Source organism: Wyeomyia smithii, chromosome 2 (assembly GCF_029784165.1).
Source record: "Wyeomyia smithii strain HCP4-BCI-WySm-NY-G18 chromosome 2, ASM2978416v1, whole genome shotgun sequence".
Lineage (NCBI taxonomy): Eukaryota > Metazoa > Arthropoda > Insecta > Diptera > Culicidae > Wyeomyia > Wyeomyia smithii.
Window position 1 is genome coordinate 98,340,150 of NC_073695.1, and position 27,577 is coordinate 98,367,726.

The window sequence follows — 27,577 nt, forward strand, 5'->3', positions numbered from 1 at the left end:
ATCGAGGCACGAAGAAGAAATATTGAAATAATCAGGCCACGACGTGTAAATGGTAAACTAATCCCAAGTTGATATATACGTGGTTCCCTCTGTAACTTCACTAGCTCAGATCCATCACGGGAAGCAACTACGAAATGTGCGGCCGTCAAGCTCATGCTCAATAATCAGGCCACGAAGTGTACAATTAAATGAATATTTCAATTGCCTCGTGGAAAAGATAGAAGGAGAAACCGCACAATGGTTGTCAATAGTCGTATATGGTTGTTGTGCAACTTTTAGCTTAGATAACACTTGAATGTTCTATTAATTTAACAGTATGGATGCAAATAATGTTGCAATTGGTTTAAAAGCTATTATATTATATATAAAAGATATTCAAAAAAACAAACAGAATTAGTGATAACAACTGTTATGAAAAAACTATTATTTAATGTTTAGTTTTCTTCGTTTTGAAAGTATTTTTTTGTTTTTTTTTATCCCTCCGAATTTTTTGCTCTCGAGTTCTAATCTTCGTATTCATCACTTGCAGCTTTGCTTTAACCAGCATATTTATGTATTTACTATCTGACCCGGCAAACTTCGTCCCGCCTATTTTTATGTTTAATTCAATAATTTTCAACATTCCAAATTCATTGATTTTTTGCGATTTGCTTATATCGTTTGAAATTATTGGTTTTATCGGAATGACAACATCCTCGACTTTTGCCTTTAGTACATAACCTCTATTCCGAAAACACTCATATTCAGTTATTTTCGTGGTTTTCCAGAAACTGAAAGTGATCATCTTCGAATTCAAGATGGTGTCCAGGGTCAATGCTTGGCTTCTATACATCATTTCGATTACGGAAATATTCATATGCAGTAGTATTCGGCTGTTTCCCAGAAGTTGCCATCTTACAATTCAAAATGGTGTCTGAGGTCAATTTTTAGCTCCATGCATAATTCTGGTTAAGGAAACACCCATATTTGGTTGTTTTTGGGTCATTTTCGGCTGTTTTCCAGTCACCAAAAGTACCCATATTGGGTGGTATTTGGTCATATCTCGCTGTTTCTCAGAAACCGGAAGTCGCCATCTTGGATTTCAAAATGGTATTCAGAGACAACTCTGGCCTCTGAGCGTCATTATAGTTCAAGAAACATCCATATTAGGTGGTATTTGGTCCTTTTTTCGTCTCTTTTCCAATCACTGGAAGTCGCCATCTTACAATTGAAATGGTGTCTGAGGTCGATTTGTGGCATTAGTGCATTATAACAATCGCGGAAATACCCATATTTGGTCATTTGCCGCTGTTTTTCAGAAACCGGAAGTCGCCATCTTGGATTTCAAACTGGCATTTGGAGACGATTTCTGGTTAAAAAAAAACACCCATATTTGGTGGTATTTGGTCATTTTCGGCGGTTTTACAGTCACCGGAAGTCGCCATTTTACAACTCAAAATATTGTCGGAGGTCGAAAAACGTACAAACCGTGGAACACCACCCATGGATTGCCTCATACATAGGCGAATAATTATAAAATATTCGGCCGAGTCCACTTCACAATAAAATGTACATATTTTTCAGTGTACCCATTAGGGTGATATTATTGTCAAAAGTTACTCTTATTCGCATGTCGTGTAGAACAAAATCAGAAGTGACGCACCTAGCGGTCGAAAAGGTGACTAACGCTTCTGTCATTTTCAATTTGTCTTCATAATTTCACGTAAGTGAACTATATTGGTATTTAAGATATTTGTTTTTATGCAAGTTTTTTATGCACGCCCAGCTCTGAGCAAAATGGTGTTGGAACAAGGAGCATTCCGCAAACACGTTGTACGGTTGCTATGAATGCACAACAATTTTGGCAAAAAGTTCATAGTAAACCATTTCGAAAGCGAAAATCTTAAGGTTTCGACTATGTATAATTTCCTGCAAAACTCAACAATAGCCCGCCAGGAAGGTAGTAGAAGACCGGCCATAGTAGGGGACAGACAAGGACCTTTTTTTCTAGATCGTGGTTCAAGCTTGGTGGCTAGGCTATCAATCAAAATGTAATACAGAAGGAATATTTGAACAAAATCATGATTCCATTTTTTCCAAAACACCATACCGATAAAAAATATGTATTTTGGCCAGATAAAGTATCATCATATTACGTCAAAAAACACAAACGATTCTGAACAACCACTGGACTCCATTTGTACCCCTAAATACGCCAAAAACCCAATGAACCAACCTTAGTGTCGTCCAATCAAAGATTTCTTCGGGAAATGGAGTCCCTTCGGTGCAAAAATAACTGGAGAACAACGAACTGCAAACAGTTGATTGGTAGAATCAAGAGATGCACATTTCGAGTATTTCGTCTCAATATACAGGAGGCTGCATAAGCTGTTCAAAATAGATTCCCTACTTACCTTACTTTTATGGCGACAGATCGTTGAGATCCTTTGCCGAATCCAGAATACGCCTCCACAAAACTCGGTCTTGGGCTGCTCCTCTTTATTCTCCCCTTACACCCGCTGCTCTGGCATCCTCGTCGACAGCACACATTCAGCGCGTGCGAGGTCTGCCTCGAAGCCGTCGGCCTGTATTCGGTTCTCTGCTTAATATTATTTTTGCCAGTCGCTCATCAGCCATCCGTGCTACGTGGCCAGCCCACTGTAACCCGCCATGTTTCATCAGCGTGACAATATCAGCGTATTTGTATACTTCATACAGCTCGTGATTCATGCGTCAGCGGCACACCCCATTTTCTAGTTTGCCTCCGAGTATTGATCGCAGGATTCTATGCTCGAAGACCCCAAGCGCTCGTCGATCGGCTTCCTTTCACGACCACGGTTCATGTCCATAGAGCACCACCGGGAGGATCAGAGTTCTAAAGACCGCAAATTTTGTATGGATCTGTGGGCTACGGGACCTAAGCTGGTTACACAACCCGGAATAAGCCCTATTCGCTGCTGCAATACGCCTCGTCACCTCGCGGCTTACCTCGTTGTTCATTTTACGAGAGTACCAAGATAAACAAAGTCGTCGACCACTTCGACAGTATCCCCATCCATCTCCACCCCAGCACCAACACCCGCAGAACTACCACGCTCTCTGCCAGCCACTATGTACTTCGTTTTGGTACCTTAACTGCTTTGGTTTCCTTAACTGCTCCATGGTTAACACCAATGATATCGATGTCGTCCGCGAAGCCCAGAAGCATGTGATACTTCGTGATGATGGTGCCGCTTTTCTGCACACCTGCCCTTCGCTTTGCATCCTTATAAAGCTATGTTGAACGAGAGCCTTGCTTCAGACCATTTAACGTCACAAACGTGCCGGCAATCCGCCCGCTGTCCTGACGCTTGATGTGAAACCGTCAAGCGTCGCACGTGACAGTTTAATTAGTTTTGTTGTAAAATCATGTTCAAGCATTTTTTCCCCCAGCTCGTTGCGTTTAACTGTATCGTACGTCGCCTTAAAGTCTATAAACAGATGGTGTGTCTGCAAGTTGTGTTCTCGAAACTGCCGAGATCTGCCTCAGGGTGAACATCTGGTTCGTTGTAGATCGTCCTGCTTGAAAACCGCATTGATATTCTCCAACAAAGGCTTCCTGCAATGGCTTCAGTCGCTGGAGCAGGATACGGGAGAGAATTTTATAAGCGGATTTAAGGAGGATTATGCCTCGATAATCACAACAGTCGAGTCTATGTCCCTTTTTGTAGATAGGGCATATGAGTCCTTTCAACTAGTCCGTAGGTGGTTGTTTCTTAAAAATTTTCAAGTACAAGTAATTTTAATATTGTAAATTGTTGGAGTTAGGATATCAACCTCATTTTAATGCTCTTACCAAATATGGGCTGGATTCATGATAAATATGACTAAAACACATTATTAAGTGGCTTTGCAATGTTGCTGCACAAAATGTTTCCTTTAACTTCTTGCTGTGTCTCAATCTCAAGTCGCAAAATTGTCCTCTCAGACACTTCTGTTGGTACTTATCATAGAAAGCTCTCCAGTACAAAAATCGACCAGACGGTAGGTGACCCGATCGAACTATGGTCTATTATTTACACACACATTTTTCAACTTTTTCATCCTTTTTGTTTCATGCGTTGTGTACTGCGGTAAGCTGTCGATTTCTCATCCCGGTATGCTGCACTCTGTTCGGATTCAGACCGCTTCCCCAGCCACACGCTTTTTTGTTGAATTCGTGGATTTTTAATAATAAATATTTTTATTTTTCGTTTGCCTTGCTCATGCATAAATAACGAGCTGATTTCGTCATATCTGACTCATCCTTTTCGTGTCTCACCCTTCGTTTCGGTTGGTCGGTCAGTCATCCGTTCTTGATGATGGTGTGTCGAAATTAAACATTTTCGCGTCTCCCCCACTCCGTATGCAAATACACTTGCTCACAAATGCGACTCAACGGACACCTGCGCCACTGGGAGCTAAAATTTGTCGACAATTGTGCCTTCCCGGGAGCTCTTACCCGTTACCAGGTATTAACTTCAGCCGATTTGGTCACGTGTCACACATGGATTCAAGTTTGCCAATTATACGTAGTTTTGTCTTTTTCGGACATAGAATGGTGCTATGATAAATTGGAAACCAAATTGTTCGCCGTGGTTCCAAGATGGCCGTGTTCACAACCGGAAAACTATTTGTCTGTTAAAAACATGATCTCCGACAAAGTTGTTGATTATTCAATGCTCTTTACAGAAAAAAAGGTTGAAGTAATGCAGCTCATAAGAAATACACAATATTTTATAACTGGGCATGTTCTATGAGGTCATATTACTTGTTATAATAAGTATATTGTAGCATAAACAGTTGCACGAATTCATAGTTGGTGCCAGCAACGTTCGTGACCAGTGATATAAAACTTGGGGTCTAGTTACATTTTACTGAACAGAAAACCAAACACTTTGATTAATTTTTGTTCATATCAACCAACACAATTAAAGTCAATTTTTACTCAGCATCTGAAATTCTCACCTCACAACAAAGTAGAGCATAAATGATAATTGAAATTGATTTTTGGATTCGTCTGAGAATACAATAGCTGTAATAAAATGATCTTCCAAGTCATCTTAGATCAAAATAAAGGAAACCGTTTTAGAAAATCTTTAACAGTACATATCGCAATGAAAAAAAATCTCAAAAGAGTAGCCACAGACAAACAGACGTGTCACTCGATGGCGATTTCATCGACCTGAAAAATAACGATAATTTTGAAATTTTGCTTAGTGGGCAATAATGCCGCTAGGGTCGCTATAAGCAAGCGTACACATTCATTATCAAATACAAAAACCATCAGTAATGCCGCTTGTGTTGATTTGAGCCAAGGGGTTTCCAACAAGCGTTTTACTGACAAGTAACTAGTGATTACTCTCAATTTATCAGATAATCAAGTAATCATAGGTAATCCAAAGTAATCTGGAGTAATCATGAATAATCAATAATAATTAACAGTAATTCGTCTCTAATTATACTCAAATTATAATCAATGATTAAAGTTCAACGTTTTTTCATTGAGAAATAATTATTTTTATTCTTCTCATTCACGTTTTCATTTCTGATACTATATTCTCCTCAATGTCACGCATCATGCAAATCGTTTCTTTATCCAGTTTCAGTTGTTTTAGTTTCGATTTTGGAGGACGATTGATGTGACCCTCGTAACATTCAATACGTAACGGTTGCATTTGATTCAGGCTTACCAAAATTGCATTCGAGTCAACTTTAAACCAACTGGAGATCACTACTAATTCTTTTTGATTTTCTGTTGCTTCGATAGGAGCTGTTTCAAATCGGAATGGTTTGTAACGCTGTCTCGAAACGTTGTACTGAAAGCACAAAACTTGACCAACGATTACTTGTGCACTCAATCTGAAAAAGCACCAATCTCCGATAGTGATTGTGTTGTAAATTCCCAATCCTCTGTGAACATCTGTTAGTTCGTTATTGGTTCTTATGTATCGTCTCAATCGATCCGGGCTTATCCTGGCTGGCTGCTTCCTAAACATCCATAACAAAGTCGATATTTTTACCACTGCAATTTGTCCATTTAACTTTTTTATTTTGACAAACTTTTCTTTGTTCTTTAAAATCTCTGGAAACCGACAAATCAATTCAATCAAAACACACAAAAATAGTAATCTTACCATATTGATCAGAATAATCTTTTAAATCTATATCGTAATCAAGATTTTTGAAAAGGTCGTTGATATCAATTATTTCCTCAAAGCGTTCTGCACAATCCCTATTAGAGTCAGCAGTGTCCTCTTCATTACATCTTTCGAGTTCCTTTTCCTGATCACCTATCTGATCAGAATTTACTTCTTCTGTTAGTATTACGGGTTGAATATTACACGTGGCGGAAAGATCACATTGATTCAGGTAACATTGAAGTAGAAAATCTACCCTTTTGATGCGCTGCAACGCCTGCATAATTGAAAAATTGACAATAGTCGAAAACGTAGCACTCATTGATCTTAGTTTTCTGAAGAATGACTCATTCCACTGGCTATTGAAAAAAGTAGGTAGAAACACATGTGGGCACTCGTTTTGACGACAGTAATTAATAATTTTTATCAACTCATGCGCGTTCAATTCAATGCAGAATAATGAATTCAGTGTCACAAAATTATCCTCAACAGATAATTTGTTTTGAATCAACCAGCTGTGCCAAAACCTTAAAAAGAATACTGCATACCATATTCGAAAAACTCTCTCCAAAACTTTAAGATTGTTATCTATGAAGGAAGAAACAACATATCTCAAAAGTTTCAAAAATAATACGGTACTGTCACTTTGCGCAACATGCATTTTAAAAGCATCGGTGACTCGTTCATCGATCATTTTTTCAACAATTTTGAAGTTCATTCGATCTGCCGTGGTAATTTCACCTATTGACAATCCATGTTCTGATATAGGACGATTTTGCACAAGAATGCACAAATGGCCAACTATGGCAATATAATTTCCTGTAAAATAAATTATGTTAAGGAACGATTTTTCACAAATACCAATTCGATGGGCTTTTCCAATATGCAGAAATCGGTTTTTCAACTTTCCCCCAATATGAACAGTATCCTGCACACAAAACGGAGGTCCTGTTTGTTTACTTTTAAAAAATGATGTGTAATCTTTAGGAATTCCACCATCCGTCGCAGATCCCAAACCGGAAAGTATTTTCATACCGCGATAATACATTGATGCACCATCAGATGAACAACCAAGGTTAATAATACCATGCTTAGCTAATTCGGCAGTAATATACCGTACGCGAGTTACATATGCTTCTGCTTTCATTGATTTTCCGACGCCGTAGGCTGTTATACAAAATGAAGCTGAGTTTAATGACAGACTCGTACACATTATGACATTAAGATCAGTAGCTGGCTGCTGTTCCAATGCCTGTTCTTTGACATCTTTTGCAGAAAAAACTTGAGATTTGGTCAATATTGGCATTCCCGTTGCTATATGTTCTTTATATATATTTCCAATGATTCTTCTCGCTTTGGAATCGTATTCTACTTTACTTGTAATAGCCTTTGCATCTTCAGAAATCCATACAAATCTGGATAGATTGAATTTTTCAATATAAGTCACTAGCTCTTTGATTCTTATATGACCCTCTGATATGTTATCCAACTGACTGGAATAAAACGAATACAACGTAGATGTTTTTTGTAATGGAAGAAGTTTCATGAATTGAATGTAGTTTGCGCGACCTCCTGTAATATATGTGCACATCGCGTATCTCTTTATATAATCTGAATATTTGTATTTCTTGCCATCCTTAATTTTTTTATGAATTTCAACTAGCTTATCGAAAAACGCGTTACCAGGACTGTCACCATGTTGCGTTATACCTTTCTGTAAAATATTGTTTGAAATTTTCATGGATGGTCTTCTTGAATGAAGATTCGAATTTTTACAATATTTTGTTATTTCGGTTTGCTTCATATCAACTAAAGAATTTAATTTGCGTAAGCGCTCTTTATATCTATTTTTTGGTTTTTTTGATTCTAATATTGATACAGTACTTGCTTTATTGCTCTCAGCAGCGTTCATCGCCGATACTTGAAGGTTTATTTGACCTACGAAACACAAGACTAAGTGAACAAAACTTTTTTTGCAAAATAAAACAGAAAATAGTTTGACAATTTGATCATATTTTATGTTTAATAGAGCTTCTATCAAATAACACAACACTGTTATTTATTATATATGTAATATTCAACGACTAATTTTACAAAATTTATGTACCTTCGGAGCCTGCATTACTTTTTTCTGGGGATATTGATGAATGCAAAACAGACTCTTCATCTGAACTATTGTCGTATTGCTCATCTAGACACTCCAAAGTACCGTCAAAATTTGCATCCAAAGAACCTGTGAATATAATATATACAAAATAATTATTGATTCAACCCTTATAATGTTAAAAAAACCACCGTTGGAATGCTCCGGAAAAGATGTTTTATATCCAAACTCTGACACTATTTCAAACTCTTCAGTAGTCAAACTGGTTGGTTCTAATCCAAGCTCTGGAGATGGGCCAACTGTTGAAACATATAGTTGAAATAAATTAGCTTTCACTTCAGCAATAAGGATGCTTGAATACAAAGTATCGGTGTTTCTATCAAATTATTGTAGTGTTCTAGGATACAACAGCAAAATTAAATTTGTACTGACTCGATCGAATTAGATTTGATCGAAAATGCGATACTCCGTTTTCAAGAAAAAAAAAAACTATAGTTGCCTAAGTAAATATAGCAACTGAAACTGCAAAGCACACGCTGCTAAAAATGTACCTTTTATTAAGGACTTTGACTTTTTTGATGTTTTACAGGCAGACTTTCCAAGCTGCCCGGAGGAGGAATGCAACAACTGTTCCAGTCGTGGTTGTTTAGTATTTTTGCTGATTGAAGCCTTGGGTAGTGGTTTGTGGACAGTGTTGTAATGTTTTATGAAATTCGCAGTTGTAACTTAAAAAGTTTCCCCAGTAGTGTAACTGTAAAATAACTTTACAACCTTTTCTGGTTGACAGAATGGACATATTGCACCAAATTTTCGCAGTCCAACTCCAGGTATATCTTTTATAATAAAATCTATTGAAGAATGCTCCTTCAATCCACTCGTTCGTACAAATTGAGTCAGCCGCTGCTTAAAACGCAAAAAAATTTTTTCCACAAGAGTATCACACATTGGATGAATATTTCCTGATTTTTTTGTATGGGTTCCGTAATTTGTATGGGGAAATGTTGGCTTTTGCAATTTTTTAATTAAAGTGCACCAGTCGTTATTTTGCACAAATACTCGATATCCATTTATGGCAGCTCGGTGCCCCGGAAGTAGGTTGAAATTTATCTCGAGATCAGCAAGATCGGTGTCCGTAATCGATCGAAGTGCTATGTAACTATCATAGCCAGTGTTAGTAAGAAACATCCGCACAGCCTCCGGTACAGGTCCTTGAATTTCTAAAACATCCCATATAGAAGTAGCGCTATTGGTTGTCATCGAACCGTGTTGTTTATCCTGGTTCATTTTACTGTGCGGAAATAAAAATTGGTCACCATACATTCAAAGTCACAAATAAATTATTAATCACCGTATATATCCAACTAGGAAGAAACTAATTAAATTTCTAGTATAACCATCAACGTTTTAAAAACAATAACAACGAATAATATTTATGAAAAAACCTATCTATGAAAAAAAAAACGGTCCACAATCCATGTTGTATGCATTTTAACGTTCTCAAACAAGCTAACACTACAAGTTACTGAAGAGCGACGAACACTTTTTTCCCTATATGACTTCATGCTGAGTGAAGAGTTGCGTCATTATAAGTATTACACACAACGTGAATGAGCATTCAAGTTCGGGCTACTCTTGCTTTTGACAATCCTTATGAGAATTTGCGTAGGTGCGAACAGTCGTGAAAATCTCTTTCACCTTCGTTTGCGTGAAGTGCATCTTTGTGAGGTCAATATTATGTATGTAATCAGGTGCGGAGATCAAATGTCCCCACAAAATTATCGAGGTACAAAAACTGGAAAATACTTTAGAACGCCAAAACAACCATATAATCAATGATAACCCTGTGTAACTGGCGGTAATCAGAGCTAACATTTTGGTAATCAGAGTAATCTTAGTAACAAGTCTCCAACAAAACTAATCAAGATAACTGTGAAATAATCATTGTAATTTTACAGTAACAAGTTTTACAGTGATCAGTAATCGATGCTATTGGAAACCCCTTGATTTGAGCAAGCATGCACACCCATTAGCAAAGACAAAAACCGTTTTACGAAAATAAGTTAGTAGGCAATATACTCACATGGTGGCGCATGAGTGTAACGTTTCGGAATAAGGACGGATATTTTTCATGATTTTTGTTTGAAGAGGCAAGTCTGTTTGTCCGTGCAGTAGCTATTAAATACGATGTTGTTATAGCACGACAATATCGTCCATAACATATTTAATTTGGTATAGTGGTAAACTCAATTTGAAAGAAGATAGAGAGTGATTATTGAAACTAAAAGTTGCGAATGCGGACATATTTTTTCAATTGTTTGTCATTATTATCAATCGATAGTAAGTTAAAATATCTTCAAAGATAATTCTGAATTTTGTATTTTGTAAAGTTAGAAATTTACGAATATTTGCAAGATTTATACGTCACAACCGTTTAAACTGGTTCAAATAAAATCACTTCGCCACTAGGGGGATACATAAACAGGATTTTTGTGTAATTTTTGAACCCAGGGTCATACTGGCTGTGTAGAGAAAAGCCGAAAATTGTTGGCCTTCGGATTCGGTGGTATAATTTTCCGAACATTGAAGAGGTCGGAAAGGGAGATATGATACAAACCCCCCATGTGGGAGCTTTATTTACAGTTTTTTTTTCAATCGAGGATTTTATCCCAGTGGGCTGCTGTAGGTGTAGTATGATCATTTTTTGCAGTTATCATCATCATCATCACCATCGACATCATTGGTTTGGGAAAGAGTAAAGATTCAATATCGCTGATAGGAGGAGAAGTGAATACGCGTTGCAATAATAAGCTACTTGAACGAATGAAAACCCAAAGCACTTTACTCAATTTATTTTTTTTAGTCGAATGTAAAAAAGCATCGAATTCGTTTATTGTAGGCTTATTATAAATTTCAAATTCAACCCATTTTCAAAATAAGCTCTATCAGTCAACATTGACTGCTGAGGACTAAAGATGTTTGCTTGTCTGCAGTAAAAGCTATCAATTCCGTTTTTTTCTTCAGCACATAACGGTACATTACTTTATCAATAAACAGTGATTCTAAATTGAAATTTATCGTTCCTGCACTAAACCCCTTTTGACATCACTGCAGCATTCCTTGATGTTCTGTGAAAACGTAGCGTCTAGCGAGAAACAAAAACAGCAGTGTGGTTGTCGCATCCTGATAGAATCGTTTCCAAAAGTGTCGTTGGATTTTAATAATATAAAAGCAAGAAAAAATTCCCCCCGAAATGGGCCAACAAGTATTCCTGTGGTGCGCGAAAAAGTATATATGTATAATAAACGGCGAATACACGACCGAAAAAAAACGAAATAAACAGGACCGCTTGGACCGCTATCGGTCGGTTTGTTACGAGCAGTAGTAAACGGATTTGGTTGAGGCGCAAGGATTTAATGAAAAATCAATAGTTACTATCTCCTTGCATGCGGTATGGACTTACAACGTTACCGGGAGTTCGAAAGTCACTGATCAGATTTATTCGGCCCATAATGTCAACGTATTTTTTATGTACCTGCCTAGACGGTCTTCAGTTATAACCCTTCGTGAAAATCCAACCCTGTTCAAATGCAGAGAATGGAAGCCAAATTTAGTGTTCCCGCGACAATCAGTAGTCGCATCTGGGAACCTAAGAATGTATGCTTTTGGTTCCATTGCCGAACGTACTGCAATTTTGAATGTTAGTGCTGACGGTGCGCAACCCACCAGGACCATTTATCGACGGCGTAAGAGGTAATTGTTTGTGTACTCCACGAGAACCACCAGTCACCGCACCCTTCGTTAACTAATGCGCAACATTCCCGCTGACCGACCGCCCGGTTGGGACAATAAACATTCAGTCCCTTGCCGTTGCTTTAGTTCGCTTTTTTATCATCACATAATGATGGTGAGGACGATGACGATGACGCTTGCTTGGTTGCACAGTTTGGAACCCTGGAGACACCGCATCATGTAGCTCGGTTCAGGCCAGAGCACGGGATTGTTTTGATGTTCTCAGCGTTGTTGCATAATGAATGAGTTGATTCTGAAATTAAATGCTTTCTGCTGTTCGGACCCTCAGAGTATGTATGTAGCATTTAGAGGCCGTACCTCAATCCTGCAGGGCACTGACCGTTAGGCCCATAACTTTCACCCCGATATTTTCCTAATGTTAGTTATTGGATACGTTGCTCACTGAGCCATATCGGTCGATCTATTGATTTTCGCTGACGGGTGTTAAAGAAAATACCGCGAGGGAAAGGCAAATTCGCGCTTACGGGTAGTAAAATCACGACAGTTTCGACTCGTTACGATGTCACGGCGAATCAATGTGGCTGATAAGAATAAAGTGGAATGAATCGAGTGATTTATTGTTTGTGGAAAGCTGGGAAGGGATTCCTTGATTTATTTTTTGTGTAATTGTTTTATTAAAGAGTTGAGTATGTGAGTACGTTGATTTTTTTTTAAATTTATTTTTCTTACTTAATTTTATCTCGATTGACCATAAACGATACATGTTATCTCAGAATTCAGGAATTTGCTGTTGTACAATTTTCAGCAACATAGCGGAACTATTTTGATCGACAATTATTTATTTGCCTTGTCCTAGGTTGATGTACAACCGTAAGCAAAGCTGTACATGTAAGCACGGCAAGGCGAATCGCTTCGCACTGCTATTCGCATTCACTTTCACGTCGGCTTCAGTCTTCAGATTACATATTCCTTGTCAGATCATCATTCATCAAAATACATCCGTTGAATTTCGTCGAAACTTGCTCGTACGAACGTTCACTTCTTGACACTTTTTGACTACCAAATTCTGCTTCGGATGTTTACTGGCACCGTAAGACCGTAAGTGGTTTGATAGTTGATAGTACCTTCTAGCTATATGGGATGGAGATGCCAGGATTGGATCTAAGGTACTGTAATATTTTCCTAGCTCCGGCAAATGGTTCTAAATCCCACCACTAGAGGCGTGCCAGTGACACACGAGAGCAAAATCATTTCAAATCGCCTGGAAATACGCGAAAATTTAATCGACCATTTTTGATTTGAATGAAACTTTGCACACGTATTTGGCTTAGCAAACTGAGCATTTTTCACAGGTGGAGAGATTTTTTACACCCATGAGTTACATTCTAAAAGGGCGTATGCCTTTTGGCATAGGTTTTATTCGAAGCATTGTAGCTCAGAAACCGTTGGTTGTATAGAAAAACTGTCTGGGAATGAGTTGTAGGGAATTAAAAATGCACCATAAAAAAATATACACCGTACAAAAAAAAATTTTTTTTTTACCCAAAAAAATTAAATATAAACATTAAATTTCAATTTAAAAAAAAAGAGTTGAATTTTTTTTTATTTTTTTTGAAGAAACTTGACGTTAATACGCAACTTTAAAAAAAAAGTCCAGGATGGAGAAATGAAAAATAATTTTTTTATAGTAGATTAATTTTTTTATAAAAATTCTAATTCAAACATTTTTCAAAATATTTGTATTCTGATGATTTTAAAAGATGCAGAGAGTCATTTTGAATCAAAAAGCTTTTGGTAGTAAACATTCTAAAGGCATTGGTTTTCGAGTTATTTCTAATTTAAGCTCTAAAAATTATAATTATTTAGGAAAATACACGTTTTTCTTAATTTGTCCATGGTTCTCCAGCGAAAACCATACGTTCATTGGAATGCTTGATCAAAGATATACAATTCATTCTTTGACAACAAAACGATTGGGCGAACGGTTCTCAAGAAAAGAGTTAAATGTTCTAAGTGATATAAATATATAAGAATCGAACATTTATTTTCGAGTTTTATTATCTTAGGATCATATTTTTTTATGACATAGATACTTCACAGAACTAGTTTCACCTTATATTTTATATACATCATAAGTAAATTATTCATCATCTTTTGAAAACAGCTTCGTTTGTATCTTATTTTCTGAAATCGGAAGAGTAATAGTTTTGTGTGGCAGCTCTTATTATAGATTTTTGAAAATATTGCTCCATTCTGTTACTCCTTGTTCATATTCTTTATATGATACCCAACTAAATGACATTTTTGATGAATTTTTATTACTTTTCTGATTAGACCAATCATACAATTCTTTTGCGCTTGTAATGGGATGTTCATGTTCTTTAGCTAAACTTGCATTTCTTGCCATTCGTTTTAATATGCCACCAATTGCATCGCATGGGCCTTTAATATGAGAAGTCGCAAAAAATGCCACTCTGCATCGACGTTATATTTTGTTTTGAACTTGCAAAGACTTGCAAAGTTTCTTCTTTTTCTATATTGTGAGGCAGCTCCATCAGACATTAATATCGCTTTTTTCAACTCTATTGTTGTTTTCAAAAAACTCATTAATTTGGCAATGAACACCTGAACCGCAACAGTATCATGATGGAGTACTTCCGATATTATGATGAAGCTGATATTCTTAAGTGTTCCAGATTCTGAATAGTAAACAACGAAGGCTTGACTATCATTCCAATAACTACACGAATTACAAATTGATAAAGACGTATTAAAATGAGCTTGACTGTTCAATATTTTTAATTTTGCAATAACGTTTTCGTTTAATTTGCGCAAGCTTGATGAGCACCGATGATCAGGAAAGGGTTTACAGCATTTGGTCTTGGTGTATCCCATTTTCACTTTATTCATCTTCACAAAATGCAAACTGTTACTAACACTTCTGGAGAAGGGCAATCGTATTTGTAGGCGAAAACAGATATTATAGGTAACCCAGTAGTTATTGGTTGCGTACTTTACAAACAGTTATAATTAGTAAACAAGTAGATAGTGTTGCACGACAAACATTTTTTAATAAAACATCCGGCAAGGGGGAACGTGTAGGTAAGATGAGGTACAGCGCTTGAGTTATTTATCCAATCGTTCTGTTGTCAAAGAATGAATTGTATATTTTTGATCAAGCATTCCAATGAACGTATGGTTTTTCCTGGAGAACGACGGACAAATTAAGAAAAACGTGTATTTTCCTAAATATTAATAATTTTTCGAGCTTAAATTAAAAATAACTCGAAAACCGATGCCTTTAGAATGTTTCCTATCAAAAGCTTTTTGATTCAAAATGACTCTGCATCTTTTAAATCATCAGAATACATATATTTTGAAAAATGTTTGAATTAGAATTTTTATAAAAAAATTAATCTACTATAAAAAAATTATTTTTCATTTCTCCATCCTGGACTTTTTTTTAAAAGTTGCGTATTAACATCAAGTTTCTTCAAAAAAAAAAAAAAAAAAATTTCAACTCTTTTTTTTTAAATTGAAATTTAATGTTTCTTTTTAATTTTTTTTGGTCAAAACAATTTTTTTTTGTACAGTGTATATTTTTTTTATGGTGCATTTTTAGTTCCCTACAACTCATTCTCAGAGAGTTTTTCTATACAACCAACGTTTTCTGGGCGACAATGCTTCGAATAAAACCTATGCCAAAAGGCATACGCCTTTTTAGAATGTAACTTATGGGTGTAAAAAATCTCTCCATCTGTGAAAAATGCTCAGTTTGCTAAGCCAAATACGTGTGCAAAGTTTTATTCAAATCAAAAATGGTCGATATTCGACCATAGGTCATTTGGCGCGATCTTGCTCACGAGGGGTGTCCAGATTTACTTTTTGTCAGACTTTACTACTAATTTGAATTAACGCGGATTATCGAGTTAAAGCTGTTTTGTCACGCGAATTTTTGAACTAACGCGGTTTTTTTACGCGTTACTGCGTTATTCCAACATCTTTACGCGAATTTTCGAATTGACGGGTTGAGAACAAAAATCGTCTAAGTGTTTATTGAATAAAAGGCATGGTCGAAAAAAAAAAACACCTTCCGGAGTCCGAAGAATCCGGAATGACTGTAAAAAGGACAATTTTAAATACTGATCGTGTAAAGCGTCTCAGGTTTTTTCTATAGTATTGGTGCTTTACTTTTAGCGGATTTTTGAATTAACGTTTTTTACGCAGTTTTTTATGCGGATTTTCGATTTTACACGTATTTTACGCGGTTATTCCTTACTAGGTATGTACCCCTGCGTAAAAAAAAACCTGGATGTATGACAAATTTAGTTGTTGCCGCTTTGTATCGATCGATACCGCGCAGGCTATGTTCATACGGTCGTTAGGAAAAGGAAGGGTTGTTAGTGTAACAGTTGTTGTCGGAGACCGAGTTTAACTCTGCATCTCTCCTAACGGAAAAAAGGCTTGTGTACAGGGTGTTACCGTGAAAGTGATACACTATATTTATACCATCGAATTAAAACAAATGAATATTTCTTCACTGGTTCATTTTTATTGTCATGGTAGAGTGGTAAAGTTACAGTTGAATCAATCCAATACAAACCTTTCGCCCCCGTATTTGATTATGACCCGCAAAAGCTTTACAAAATTATCATAAGCCGCACGCACGGCTCTTAACCCTCTAGCGCCCAATGCCGCCTTTTGGCGCGCTTCAGTCAAACCTCTAAAAAGCTTTAATAAATACTTAGAAAGTGTTTATAATGATTCATAGTGTTTTAACCGAAGCCCGTCTAGAAATTAACTTGGGCACTAGACGGTTAAAAGTGTTCAACGTCATGTGTTTTATTTCACCTAGCTTTCCTAGCATGTACCTCAAAGTTCTGAAGTCCAGTGGATTCAAATCAGAAGAGAATGCGACGCTGACACTGAATCTTGTTAAAAGCAGACACTTTCTTTTCCAAACAATTCCTTGGCAATCTAGTCCTCTTTATTAATTATCACACCCCTGTCGACGAAAAGCAGTGGCAACTTTTTGAAGTAATCTGAAATCGTTCCACTCCTCTTTTGTCAGCTGGAATGTCACGAAGACATGCTCCATACACACGAACAAGCTGTTTATTCAAAACAGCCTCCAACGTAAACAATGTTTCTTCTGAAAAAAAATATGTTGTGAGCAACGTGCGTCTTCAACAGCAATCGAGATCTGGTAATTCTATCGGCAATATTTCTGTTTGATAATTCGTGAATCCTTTGTTTCTTGAATTCGTATCTAAGGTCATTTTTGAATATTTTATGACTCATGTTCATGTCAAGAGCCATTTTTCTTGCCGGTCTGGCTGGATTTCGACGGATACGTTCTTTAACCGCTTTGAACACCGCTGCAGTTCGCACATGTTTGATGATCCTGTACACGAATAATCGGATCAATTTCAGATGTGACAGCTTCCTCCTAATCTGTATGTTGCTCTTTCCAGTAAAATTCAAGATCTTGATTTGTTTTCTACTTGATTCCATTGCAATTTTCCTCTGAAAAAGTGAAACACTGCCTTCATTACTTACAAGTGGACTATAAATATGTGTCGCAATCAAAACAAACACAGCTGATAAACAGGGTAGACCTTACGATGCGAAAAGAGCCATTCAAATGGGTGTGTCACATTCACAGTGACACTCTGTAATATTGTCATCATGGTAAGTGACGGAAAGCCTGAGAAAAAAATATCTTCAATTTGTCGACATTAAAATGGTCAGTCCATTGATTCTACCAAGATTCAAACCCCCAACCACTCGCTTTGCAAAGCGGACTCTCTAACCTTGCAGCTACAAAGCTCCCCTGCAAAATGGAAAATAAGGGTATAATGCTGAAAAATAAAAAATAATTGATTGAGACATTTAAACAACCATCTAAATTTATCTGTTAGTGCTCCAAAATAATATGTTTTTCATCACTTGAGAACCAATTTAATTTTTTAGGTATATTTTCTTGTCCTAAAAGGACAAATCGCCGATGTTTCGCATACCATATTATATTACAAAATACGTTGTTTCGCAGCCAAGAGAGGTGCTTATTTCGCCGCCCCGTGTGCTCATTATGGCCCTAAATTCCCTTTAGTTTTTGTTTGGATACTTTTAAAATGAATCCTTCTATTCGGCCATACAGGGTACGGCAATTGAAGTGCTCCATGAAACAAACAGACAAATCTATCAAAACAAAAACCATTTTATTTCAAATTCATTCAATTTCACTTGAAAGCATATCACTTTCTGGAAAGCCACTGGTTAAGTTCAACTTGCTCGCCCTTGAGTTTAACCACTCGCTGCAGACGATCGAGAAACTCATCGCACAAGGCACGCAGGTGCTCTTCTGGTATTTTACCCAGGTTACCGCCAGATGTCGCTTCAGGATTCCACACCTAGTGTTTTAGAAACGACTTCAGGCTTCCATCATACCTCAGACGGCGAAGTTCATAGGGTTCAGGTCCAGTAACGACACAATATAAGAGAAGCGACAAGAGGTCGTCTTATCCACTTTCGTGGGGAACGTAATAACGGTTGTTGAAGTAATCTAGCATTTCAATTGCCGGACCTCGTAATAAGCGCTATGAGTTTCTCTCGCTGGAATGTATGTTCATGCGTCAGTTTTACACATTACACAACAATAACATGCAAAATTTCTAAACATAAGCATATCGCCGTTAAAAATTTGGCCCAGTATAGTAAAGTTCATTCAGTAGATATCTATAGAGTATTTTTTTAATTTGGTAGTGCAAAGGCCAATGAATGATTTTCATGATAAGGTTTTTGTAACACACTTAAACATTTCCGAATTTTGAACTTTTTATAGATTTCGGCGAAATCAGAAATCTTCCATGTCGAGATTGTTGTCGAGTGTTGACGTAAAAATATAAATTGCTATCATTTAGTTTTTATAAGTTTTCAAGCTCAAACTGAACACAATGTGTATTCGTAAGCACTTGACGCAATTGAAAAAAGATTCAAATATATAAATACATATTGAGGATACGCTAACGCTTTTTGATTATAACACAACATGGTTAACAATGTGTTTTATGAAGCTGCAAATGTGACTTACGGATAAGTACTGCTAACAATATCACCCAAAATCCTGAATCCGAAGTCCAAAATTGTAACTGACCTGAGGTGGTCATCGCAAAAAAGAATACTCAATTGTTTACACTGGCATTGCGTTTCACTTGAACATAAACTGCAGCTCCAAAAATATACTTTACCCATACATAACCAACTATCCACTCACGACTTCCCCCTAAAGGACGGAGACGCATACAAATACACACTTGCGGCAAAAAGTGGACGGGTTAAAAAAAACAGTTTACGCATTACCCGGTTCGGAGGTCATTGTTGGGCGGGGGTGTCATTTTCCCCAATTACCAATGGGCAAATAATGCTGCCCAACTTGCCAGTCACCAGATTCGCCCAACCCGAACGATGATTATGGTTAGCGGGCCGAAAAAAAAGGGCAGAGGGGCCAACAGAAAAAAGTTTTCGTTTTTTCTGTACATCTTTCCGTGAGAGGGTAGGAAAACTTTTGAACCGGAGTATGAGTTGAATTACAACTAGCCAGCTGAATCGACCACCGACCCTGTCGTCATTACCGATGTGTGCATTCAACGGAATACCCACTATAAAATAATGATTATAATTTGAAATTCAGTTGCCCGGTCATACCTTTCCCTCTGATTTTTTTTTTCGTTTAAAAAGTGATAGCAATATGTGTGCTTTTCATGTTTCTTTTTTTTTTTGTCATTTCTGCTCGCGTTTCGCAGATATTATCAATTTGAAGCCTGATTTATTCGCAAACACTCGTCAGGTTTTGCTAGACGATGTACGTTTATTTTATTATATGCGGGTGATTACTTGAATATATAAATTTGGTAATATAACTTTTTTTTCGAATTTAACAAGGTAAACGTAATGTCATTCTATTTTCGATAGATATATTATGATATAAATAGATTACAGGCAAACTAATTTGCTGAAGTATGGGTGATGATTTATACCAAATGTTCCACTTTTTGAAATCGGTATTCTGATACCGATTTCAAAAAATACCAGTGAGCCATCAAAAATAATAAACACCAAAAACTGTTTCGCTTCTGTAGATATTTCATTTTTCATTATTAACAGAAAATTGCGTGCCACAAGGGTTTAACCTAGAAAACTTCTTTTGTCGCCTGTTTTTGGTTGAACATGTCAAAATCATTGCAATTTTAGGAGATGTCAAAATAAGTTACCAGAATTACATCCGGAATCGATGAATAAATGTAGTGAGATTGTAATTTACTCATATGAAGCACTTTTGATCAATATGTGTTGATAATTTGGTTAGCCTAATCTATATATCGAGACAACCTACCAATGTTTTAGAATGTGAAAAATATTATTTATTATTGATTAATTGTTTGTTCACAAAATTCCTTTTTCTATCCTTCATGTGATTTATCGTTGTATTCATTTATTCTAAACATTTCATTTGAAAAATCACCGAACAACACAGTGAACCTTCATCATCTTTTCTAAAAGTAAATCAAATTAAAGGGTGCTTTTCCACGTAAAGTCCACACATCGACCTCGAAAAATTCACTTCATTATATTATCTCCATCATTCGTGCCATCTGATCAGCTCCACTTGGGGCCAACCAAACATTGTTTTAGGTCCTTTCAGTACTACCGACTTTCAAGTCCTCACGAATGTTCGTTTGCGATACGAAATACAGGGAAGCTGCCGCATCCATCTCTGCGACCTAATTATGGCCATAGTCCGCAACCTCAAAGTTGGCCCCGGAACGGGATCGAAAGTTAGACTGAAAGAGAGCTCGGTTTTTATTTGTTTTATTTTATATTGTCTATTTTTTTAAATGAACGTTGAGATTTCCAAATTACAGATTCGCAGGGAGATGGGATGTATTTTTTTACGTTTCCATTAGTTTATTTCGGTCTGATGATCGCTTGGTAAATTATAGCGATTTTTGTAGTTGATTATGACAATCCTTCCACTTAATTAGAAAATTCAAAAATATATAATCATGTGACCGGACATATGAGAATTTTTTCTTGCATTAAAACAAAAGTGCAACTAATATGGACAATATCTTTGAAAAGCGCCTTCAAATCCTCCCCATTTCTGTTTCTTTTTTTTCAATAAGTGACAAAAATAGGGTTGAAGGTATTTCAAGCTTTGCGATCTGAGAACAAAATTTGGGAAGAGTTACCTGTTGATGAAAAGCTTTGTTTTACTTTATTTTGCCACAATTTTATAGTAGTATTCTATGAATTCTGCTACTGAGCAATGATATCAACTGGCATCTATAGAAAACTTGATACAACGATCTATTGTTCCACATTAAAAAACGAATAATAATCAAGCTCTCTTGTTCCTTCTTTCCCGTTCCCAGGTGGGCAATGGACGGTAATCGATACGAATTACTCGAGGTTTGGTATCGCGTCGTGTCAGACGAGTCTGGGTCTACAGCAACATCAGGCACAGGCTCAGGCACAACAGCATGCGGCCCAACAACATCATCATCAGCAGCAACAGCAAGCCGCTCAAGCAGCGGCGGCAGCTAGTCAACAGCAGCAACAAGCGGCAGCAGCAGCTGCGGCGGCCGCTGCTCAGCATCATCAAGCACAGCAGCAACAGCAGCAAAGTGATAGTCTGAATAACGCTGCTAGTGGCAACAACAATAGTAACAGTAGTAATCCTTTATCTAATGCGTCAACGAACAACTCGAACGCACCAACACCACAACCAACAACTCCTGTTCAAATTTACCAGCATCCATTTTCGCCCCAGATTATCTCCGTAAATCCGAATAATATGGTAAATAGCTACAGTTCGTCCAGTATGTCAACACCTACATCGCCACAGGGTGGTAATGATTCGGCAGCTGCTGCTGCAATGGTCCATAGTGTGTATAGCCAAGCGACCAATGCAAACCAATCTCCAATTGGAACAACCGGTACCAGCGGGACAACGACAATCCAGCCAGTTAAACGGAAAAGATCTGTCAATCCACAAGGCGATGAAAATTTTCTACGAGCACTAGAAGCGGTTCGATTTGGAGGAATTGGTTTTTGTAAGGCTGCTCGTTTATACGGTGTGAATAATCGAACACTGTGGTTAGAGTATAAGAAACGTGGCTATCCAATTAGTAGGCCTAGTATAAAAAGCCGGATAAAGCTAGAACCTAATATTTCACCTCCTCCTTCGACAACCCCGACTGGGGATGAGAATGCTTCTATGGAGCACTATGACACATCACTCTCGTCTCCTGCTTTGAACATGTCCCTGCAGCAGCATCAACAACAGCAACAACAAGCACAACAGCAAGCGGTCGCACAGCAGCAGCAGCAGGCCGCCCAACAGCAACAGCAAGCCCAACAACAGCAAGCCCAGCAACAGCAACAGCAGCAAACTCAACATCAAGCAACGAGTGAAAATGCGAATGCAGCGGCTGCAGCAGCCGCCGCTGCTGCTGCGGTGGCAGCATCATCCGCAACTCCACTTATGTGTCCTCCGCATGCTCATCCTATGGGGGTAATGGGATTCCTTGACACAAGACATGTAGATTTCACCACCGCAGCGGCGGCCGGGATCCACCAGATGTCCCGGCAACGATACCCTGATACAACCACCGTAAACATGAACACCGGAGCGGTTAACCTGCAGGGTTTGAACTTTAACTCGATGTAAAGCGATCTAACATCCTTACTTACATCCAGGGGCTGTAGGTAGCACATTGTTTTGCGTAATTTTTGATCTGTGATCTGTAATTCGACTGGAATTGAAAACTGAAATTCGCACTCAATCAGGTGTGGATTTGTTTCGTATTTATCGTAGGATTCTCTAGCTCGAGAGATCGGTGCATCCGTTTGTAATCTCGGTGTATTTCTATTGCATATTTATCCTGTTCAATATGGTTTGTAGTTTGTTATTTAAACTCGTAAATTTATTGTTACTTAAAGTTTATAAAATACAAACTAAGAGTATGTTTAACTTCTTGCTATGTCATGTAAATTTTTGCAATACTTTGATAGCGCTTGTTGCACATGGTCATCATTCTGTTCATTTGTTATTGTGCATTGGGTCATAATTACAAACGTAATCCTATTTTGGCACTCCAGTATTTATTCGTATTTGGGTATACGACTGGGCAAATGAACGAAGATAAGATATTGACAGAAGATTCTTCAAAGTTCTCGAGGCAACTATCTTGATAAGGTGATCTTTCATTCACCTAAAGTTTTGTCATAACTAGTAAAGTAATCCTTCTCGAGACAGCCTCTGTTGCTAGTGTACTTGCTGGTCGATGACGATACTTATGGAAATAGTTGGATACATTTGGGAATTCGCTACTTGTTCTTTGTTACCTTTGTGAGAATTCCTTCAGTTAGTGTTTTTGGTACTTAACACTTTTGACACTATTCATTTTTTGAACACGATAACTTCGGAATTATTGAGTACATGATCATCCGGCTGCGGCGTTCGTTTAAAAAAATCAGTTCAGTCCAAATTGTTTCCCTCTTAACAAAATTTTCACCAATATACTTTTTCCTTTACTGTATTTTCTAAATGTATGGATGCAATTAATTACGTATAATAACTTAAGCCATAATCATTGTCTTTCGTTTGTTCTAAAATTTATTATATTTTCTTTCGGGTGCTATTTCAACGTTCCTACAGTATATACGTTGGTTTTAAGTCATTTTCCTTTTATTTTAATGCAACAACTATCATATGTGTTACTTACAGCCGTGTCTAACTTAGAATTATCAAGTGTATAAATCAAGTGATATTGACCTGTGGAAAGGGTAGATTTTTGATCGAGAAAAAAGTATCAGCTGAAAATACACTGCACATACTATTGAATATCATTCAAAACTATAGCAGACATTGTCAAAAATCCACAAGGAACACTTGGCTGGCAAAAATTGCTTACTAACATCACAAGTGATGATTGTATGAATATTTATATGCCATATTTATTACTGTCATGTGTATAATCGGTTGCGCAACAGATAGGAGAAAATGCTGATTCTTCTCTATCCTAACCGGGTGTAACTATCTTAAGGTAGTAGTTTGTATCGCCAGCAATACATTAAATAGAAAGTAATAATCAGCCGCATACTATGTAGCGTAAAAATGTTCAGCATCGGTGGAATATTCCGCACAATAAGTTGCGTGATAAAGCCCAGTGATATTAGGTTGCGTTTGCTTTTCAGGTCCTAAACCAACAAAGCTTGAATTCGATTTCAAGAGTTTCGTTTTTTCATTTGAGTACACATTTCATGAACAAATCGTGTTATGAAAGTTGTTGATGGAACAGATAAATTGCTTTCATTTAGTCATATTTTTTTTGAAATCTTGCTCTAACTTGTGCAATAAATAAATTAACTAAAATTATTCATTACTTGGTCGTTGATTATTTGCTAATTTTATATTATGAGCAAAAAAATCGCATAAGTCTTCGATATCTAATTACAACCAACGTAACACGAATTTTCACTGAATAAACAACAAACTGCATTAAGAGTGATGAACAAATTATGTCGTTTCAAATTGATACATAACTGAACTTTTCGATGATATTTTACTTCTTCAAATCTGTCTCCTTTCAAGGAAAAAAGCACATGAAATTATTTCTGTCTTACAGGATTGTTCGAGTCACACTGATGAATTGAAATATTAATATTTCAACATAGATTTACCGAAGAACTGATTGTTTTTTCAATCAACTTTCATTGTTTGTGATTGCTTGAATTCTCTCGTTCTTCGAAGCATGGCATAATTTGTGAATGACCTCTTAGTTAACAATACTCGCATTTCTATGTCCACTTCGTTTTTCCGGCGGTGCTACACCTTTTCTGTAGGTGAACGTTGATTTCTTCAAACTATATTCCTTTACATTCATGTGCTACACTTATTTCCGCGGTGCCAACAAAGCGTAGTGCTGGTGTAGTTTGAAAAACAAACAACGAACAGTTCTAGTACATAATTGTAGTTTTGGTTTAGCTGCACCGTAGAAAGGAATTCAACATTGATTTATAGCAACATTCGATCAAGAATCGTTGCGCCAGACGTGTACACATAATCATCATCACAGTTGTCAAAACTCCTTTGAGGTACCTTCATAATCACTTGTTTTACATACCTACGACAAGATCACACATTAGAATTTACGCTGAAAAGTAGACCTAACACATTATGGATAGAGACTATCGCATTCCGCGCATCAGTTGTATGTAAAATGCGTTCCGTGTCCTCAAATACGGGTCCAGTGGTGTGAATAGGTAACATATGAAATGTTCGTGAGGTCATCTCCATTTTTTCCGCCGAAGCACTTTCCACTAACAAAACAAAGTTTCAATACGTGTACATATGCTAAACCAGTTTACGTTTCTGGGGCGATGCCGCAGCTGAATCATGTAGGTAAATGCTGAAAAAGAAAAACAAGAAACAAGCTTTGTTTCACAAACAAAAAAAAGTAGTAAAAATAGTATTTTTGTTAACTCTTTTCTAGCAATTTAAATACATGTGTATAATAAATTAAATTAATAAACTAAAACTTAATCTTTAATGTCAATGAGATGGATGGCGTAATTGAATATGTATAATGCAACCTCCTTGAAAAAGCGATGGAGCAAAGAGAAGGTTAAAAAATATAGTTTATAAGGTGGTAAATATCAATAGCTGAACAACACACACACCCAGAAAACTTTGCAAACAATAATGGGAAATTATTAAAAATGAATTGAAATTATAACTAGGTATGTATAGTAAATATTATCTTCATAAGCATAAGTTAAAAGTAAATGAAAGCGTAATGACACCGTAAACTTACTTAAAAATGTGAGCGAAAATGAAAAATGTGAAATACTTATGCACGCACGTACACGTGGAAAAAGCAAGTATTTACTAATGTGAATAATAAAAAAATAACTAAAAGAAAATAAAAATGAATCAAAATTAGTAGTTGCTGCAGTGTCTTTAAGATATTAAAAAGAAAAATTTTGTTACAAACTTGTAAAAATGTAACTAATTACGTGCTGACTTCTGGCGTACGAAAATGAGGCAATGATCACAGTTTTGTCAGTGAGCTGGCAACAAAAAAAAAAACTTTTCACAGTTGAGAAAGCTGGGTTATCATCTTGCAGAAAAGTGAGAACAAGCTTAACAAGCTTAAATAACTTTTAGATGCGTTTCTGCGATACCAACTCAACTACGACCCATGTTTCCAAATCACTCAGTACATGCGACTTTCTGGGTACATATTCCTATCGGAAAGGACTAATTTTTTCCAGTGCAAATTAAATTTACATTATGTGTGAAGTTACAATCATTCATAAACATTTGATATAATCTTAGTACTATGCTTCTTTGCGTATACGTCTTTCTCAGCCGAGGTTAGTAGAAATACAATATACCAATCATATTTGGTTATTTCGTGTAAGATAACCGAATCCAATCGTGTTGTTCACGGAGTCGAAAATTGACGAAAATTGATTCATTGAGACGGAATAGTCGAAATGTGTAAGGTGAAATACCTGCCAACATAAGTATTTCAATTTGTTCATTATCTTTTTCTCTGTCAGCACTTGTAATAAGATTATAAAACTGATTTGGCAACCTACAATAATTAATTAAAGTTACTATTAGACTATTTAAATCTCCCTGAACGTATTTTAAGCAATTTGTATCTGTTTTGCAGGGGGTTTCCTTCTGCACCCGATTGATGTATATTCAAAGATATTACATACGAGAAAAGTATTTCGTATATTCGTAGGACAGCTAGTTGATAAGAGTTTTCCTTCCTGTCATTAAAATGATCAAGATTGATCAAAATTTCGTTGTTTAAGGCCCGTTTTCTTCGACTAATGAAAATACGTAACTTTACTTGAATCGATTAGCAATGTCAAAAGTAATGCAAACTCGAAGAATACTGCACTTTTTAACAATTCCTTCAGAAATTTCTTTAATATACCTTAATGTACATCGAAAATAGGTTGCTTTCATCACTTATACGTTCTAGTTTTTTTCTATTTGAGGATAACACTGGTCGATAAAATGAAAAAAAGTGGTGGCTAGGGACACCAAAATTCATCGGAATGGTTGAATGGCTATAATCTTTCATTTTTTTCCGTTTTTGAGTGCACCTGTTGACCAGTGTAATTAATGAATGTATAGAGTGCGTGCGATATTTCTGGACTGAATTTCAAACCGCTAAATATATTAAATTCTGGCGAAGCCCAATCCTAGCATATTGGGCACCACTGTATGGTAAATGTTTACAGGAGTCTGTGTAAAATAAAAGAACTGTCAAAAATGAACTGATGGCGAAATAAAAGAATATTTTGATGAACGATTACGTCGCTGAAAGACGTCCAAGCTGAGTTCCAAACTTGTGTAAAGTTTTTAGTACTAGCAATTTGTAACCAGGGTTGTCCGACTTTTCCTAGAAAACCATTCCCTAGAAAATAGAGTGTCAAAGGATTTTCCCCAGAATGAACCATTCTCCAGAATACCATATCCCAGAATATACTAGTTACC

General features: G+C 36.8%; 1 protein-coding gene and 1 long non-coding RNA gene across 7 annotated transcripts in view; one reads left to right on the forward strand and one right to left on the reverse strand.

Annotated features, from left to right (window-relative positions):
* The window catches only part of LOC129725810 (longitudinals lacking protein, isoforms J/P/Q/S/Z), an 83,024-nt gene that overhangs the window by 23,131 nt on the left and 32,316 nt on the right, over nucleotides 1–27,577 (forward strand). For 3 of the 6 annotated variants that reach the window (XM_055682051.1, XM_055682050.1, XM_055682052.1), the window contains exon 5: nucleotides 21,426–26,002. The exons of the other annotated variants lie outside the window; for them this stretch is intronic. In XM_055682051.1, coding sequence (XP_055538026.1) covers nucleotides 21,426–22,723 — 1,298 coding nt within the window. In that variant the 3' untranslated portion in view covers nucleotides 22,724–26,002. Of the gene's footprint in view, nucleotides 1–21,425; nucleotides 26,003–27,577 lie in introns of those variants that run through there. 6 annotated transcript variants of the gene reach the window in all.
* On the reverse strand, nucleotides 8,172–8,964 carry LOC129725811 (uncharacterized). The gene is made up of 3 exons (XR_008728179.1): nucleotides 8,793–8,964; nucleotides 8,433–8,540; nucleotides 8,172–8,370 (listed from the first exon to the last, which is right to left on the reverse strand). It is a non-coding gene; the product is annotated as an uncharacterized LOC129725811 (long non-coding RNA).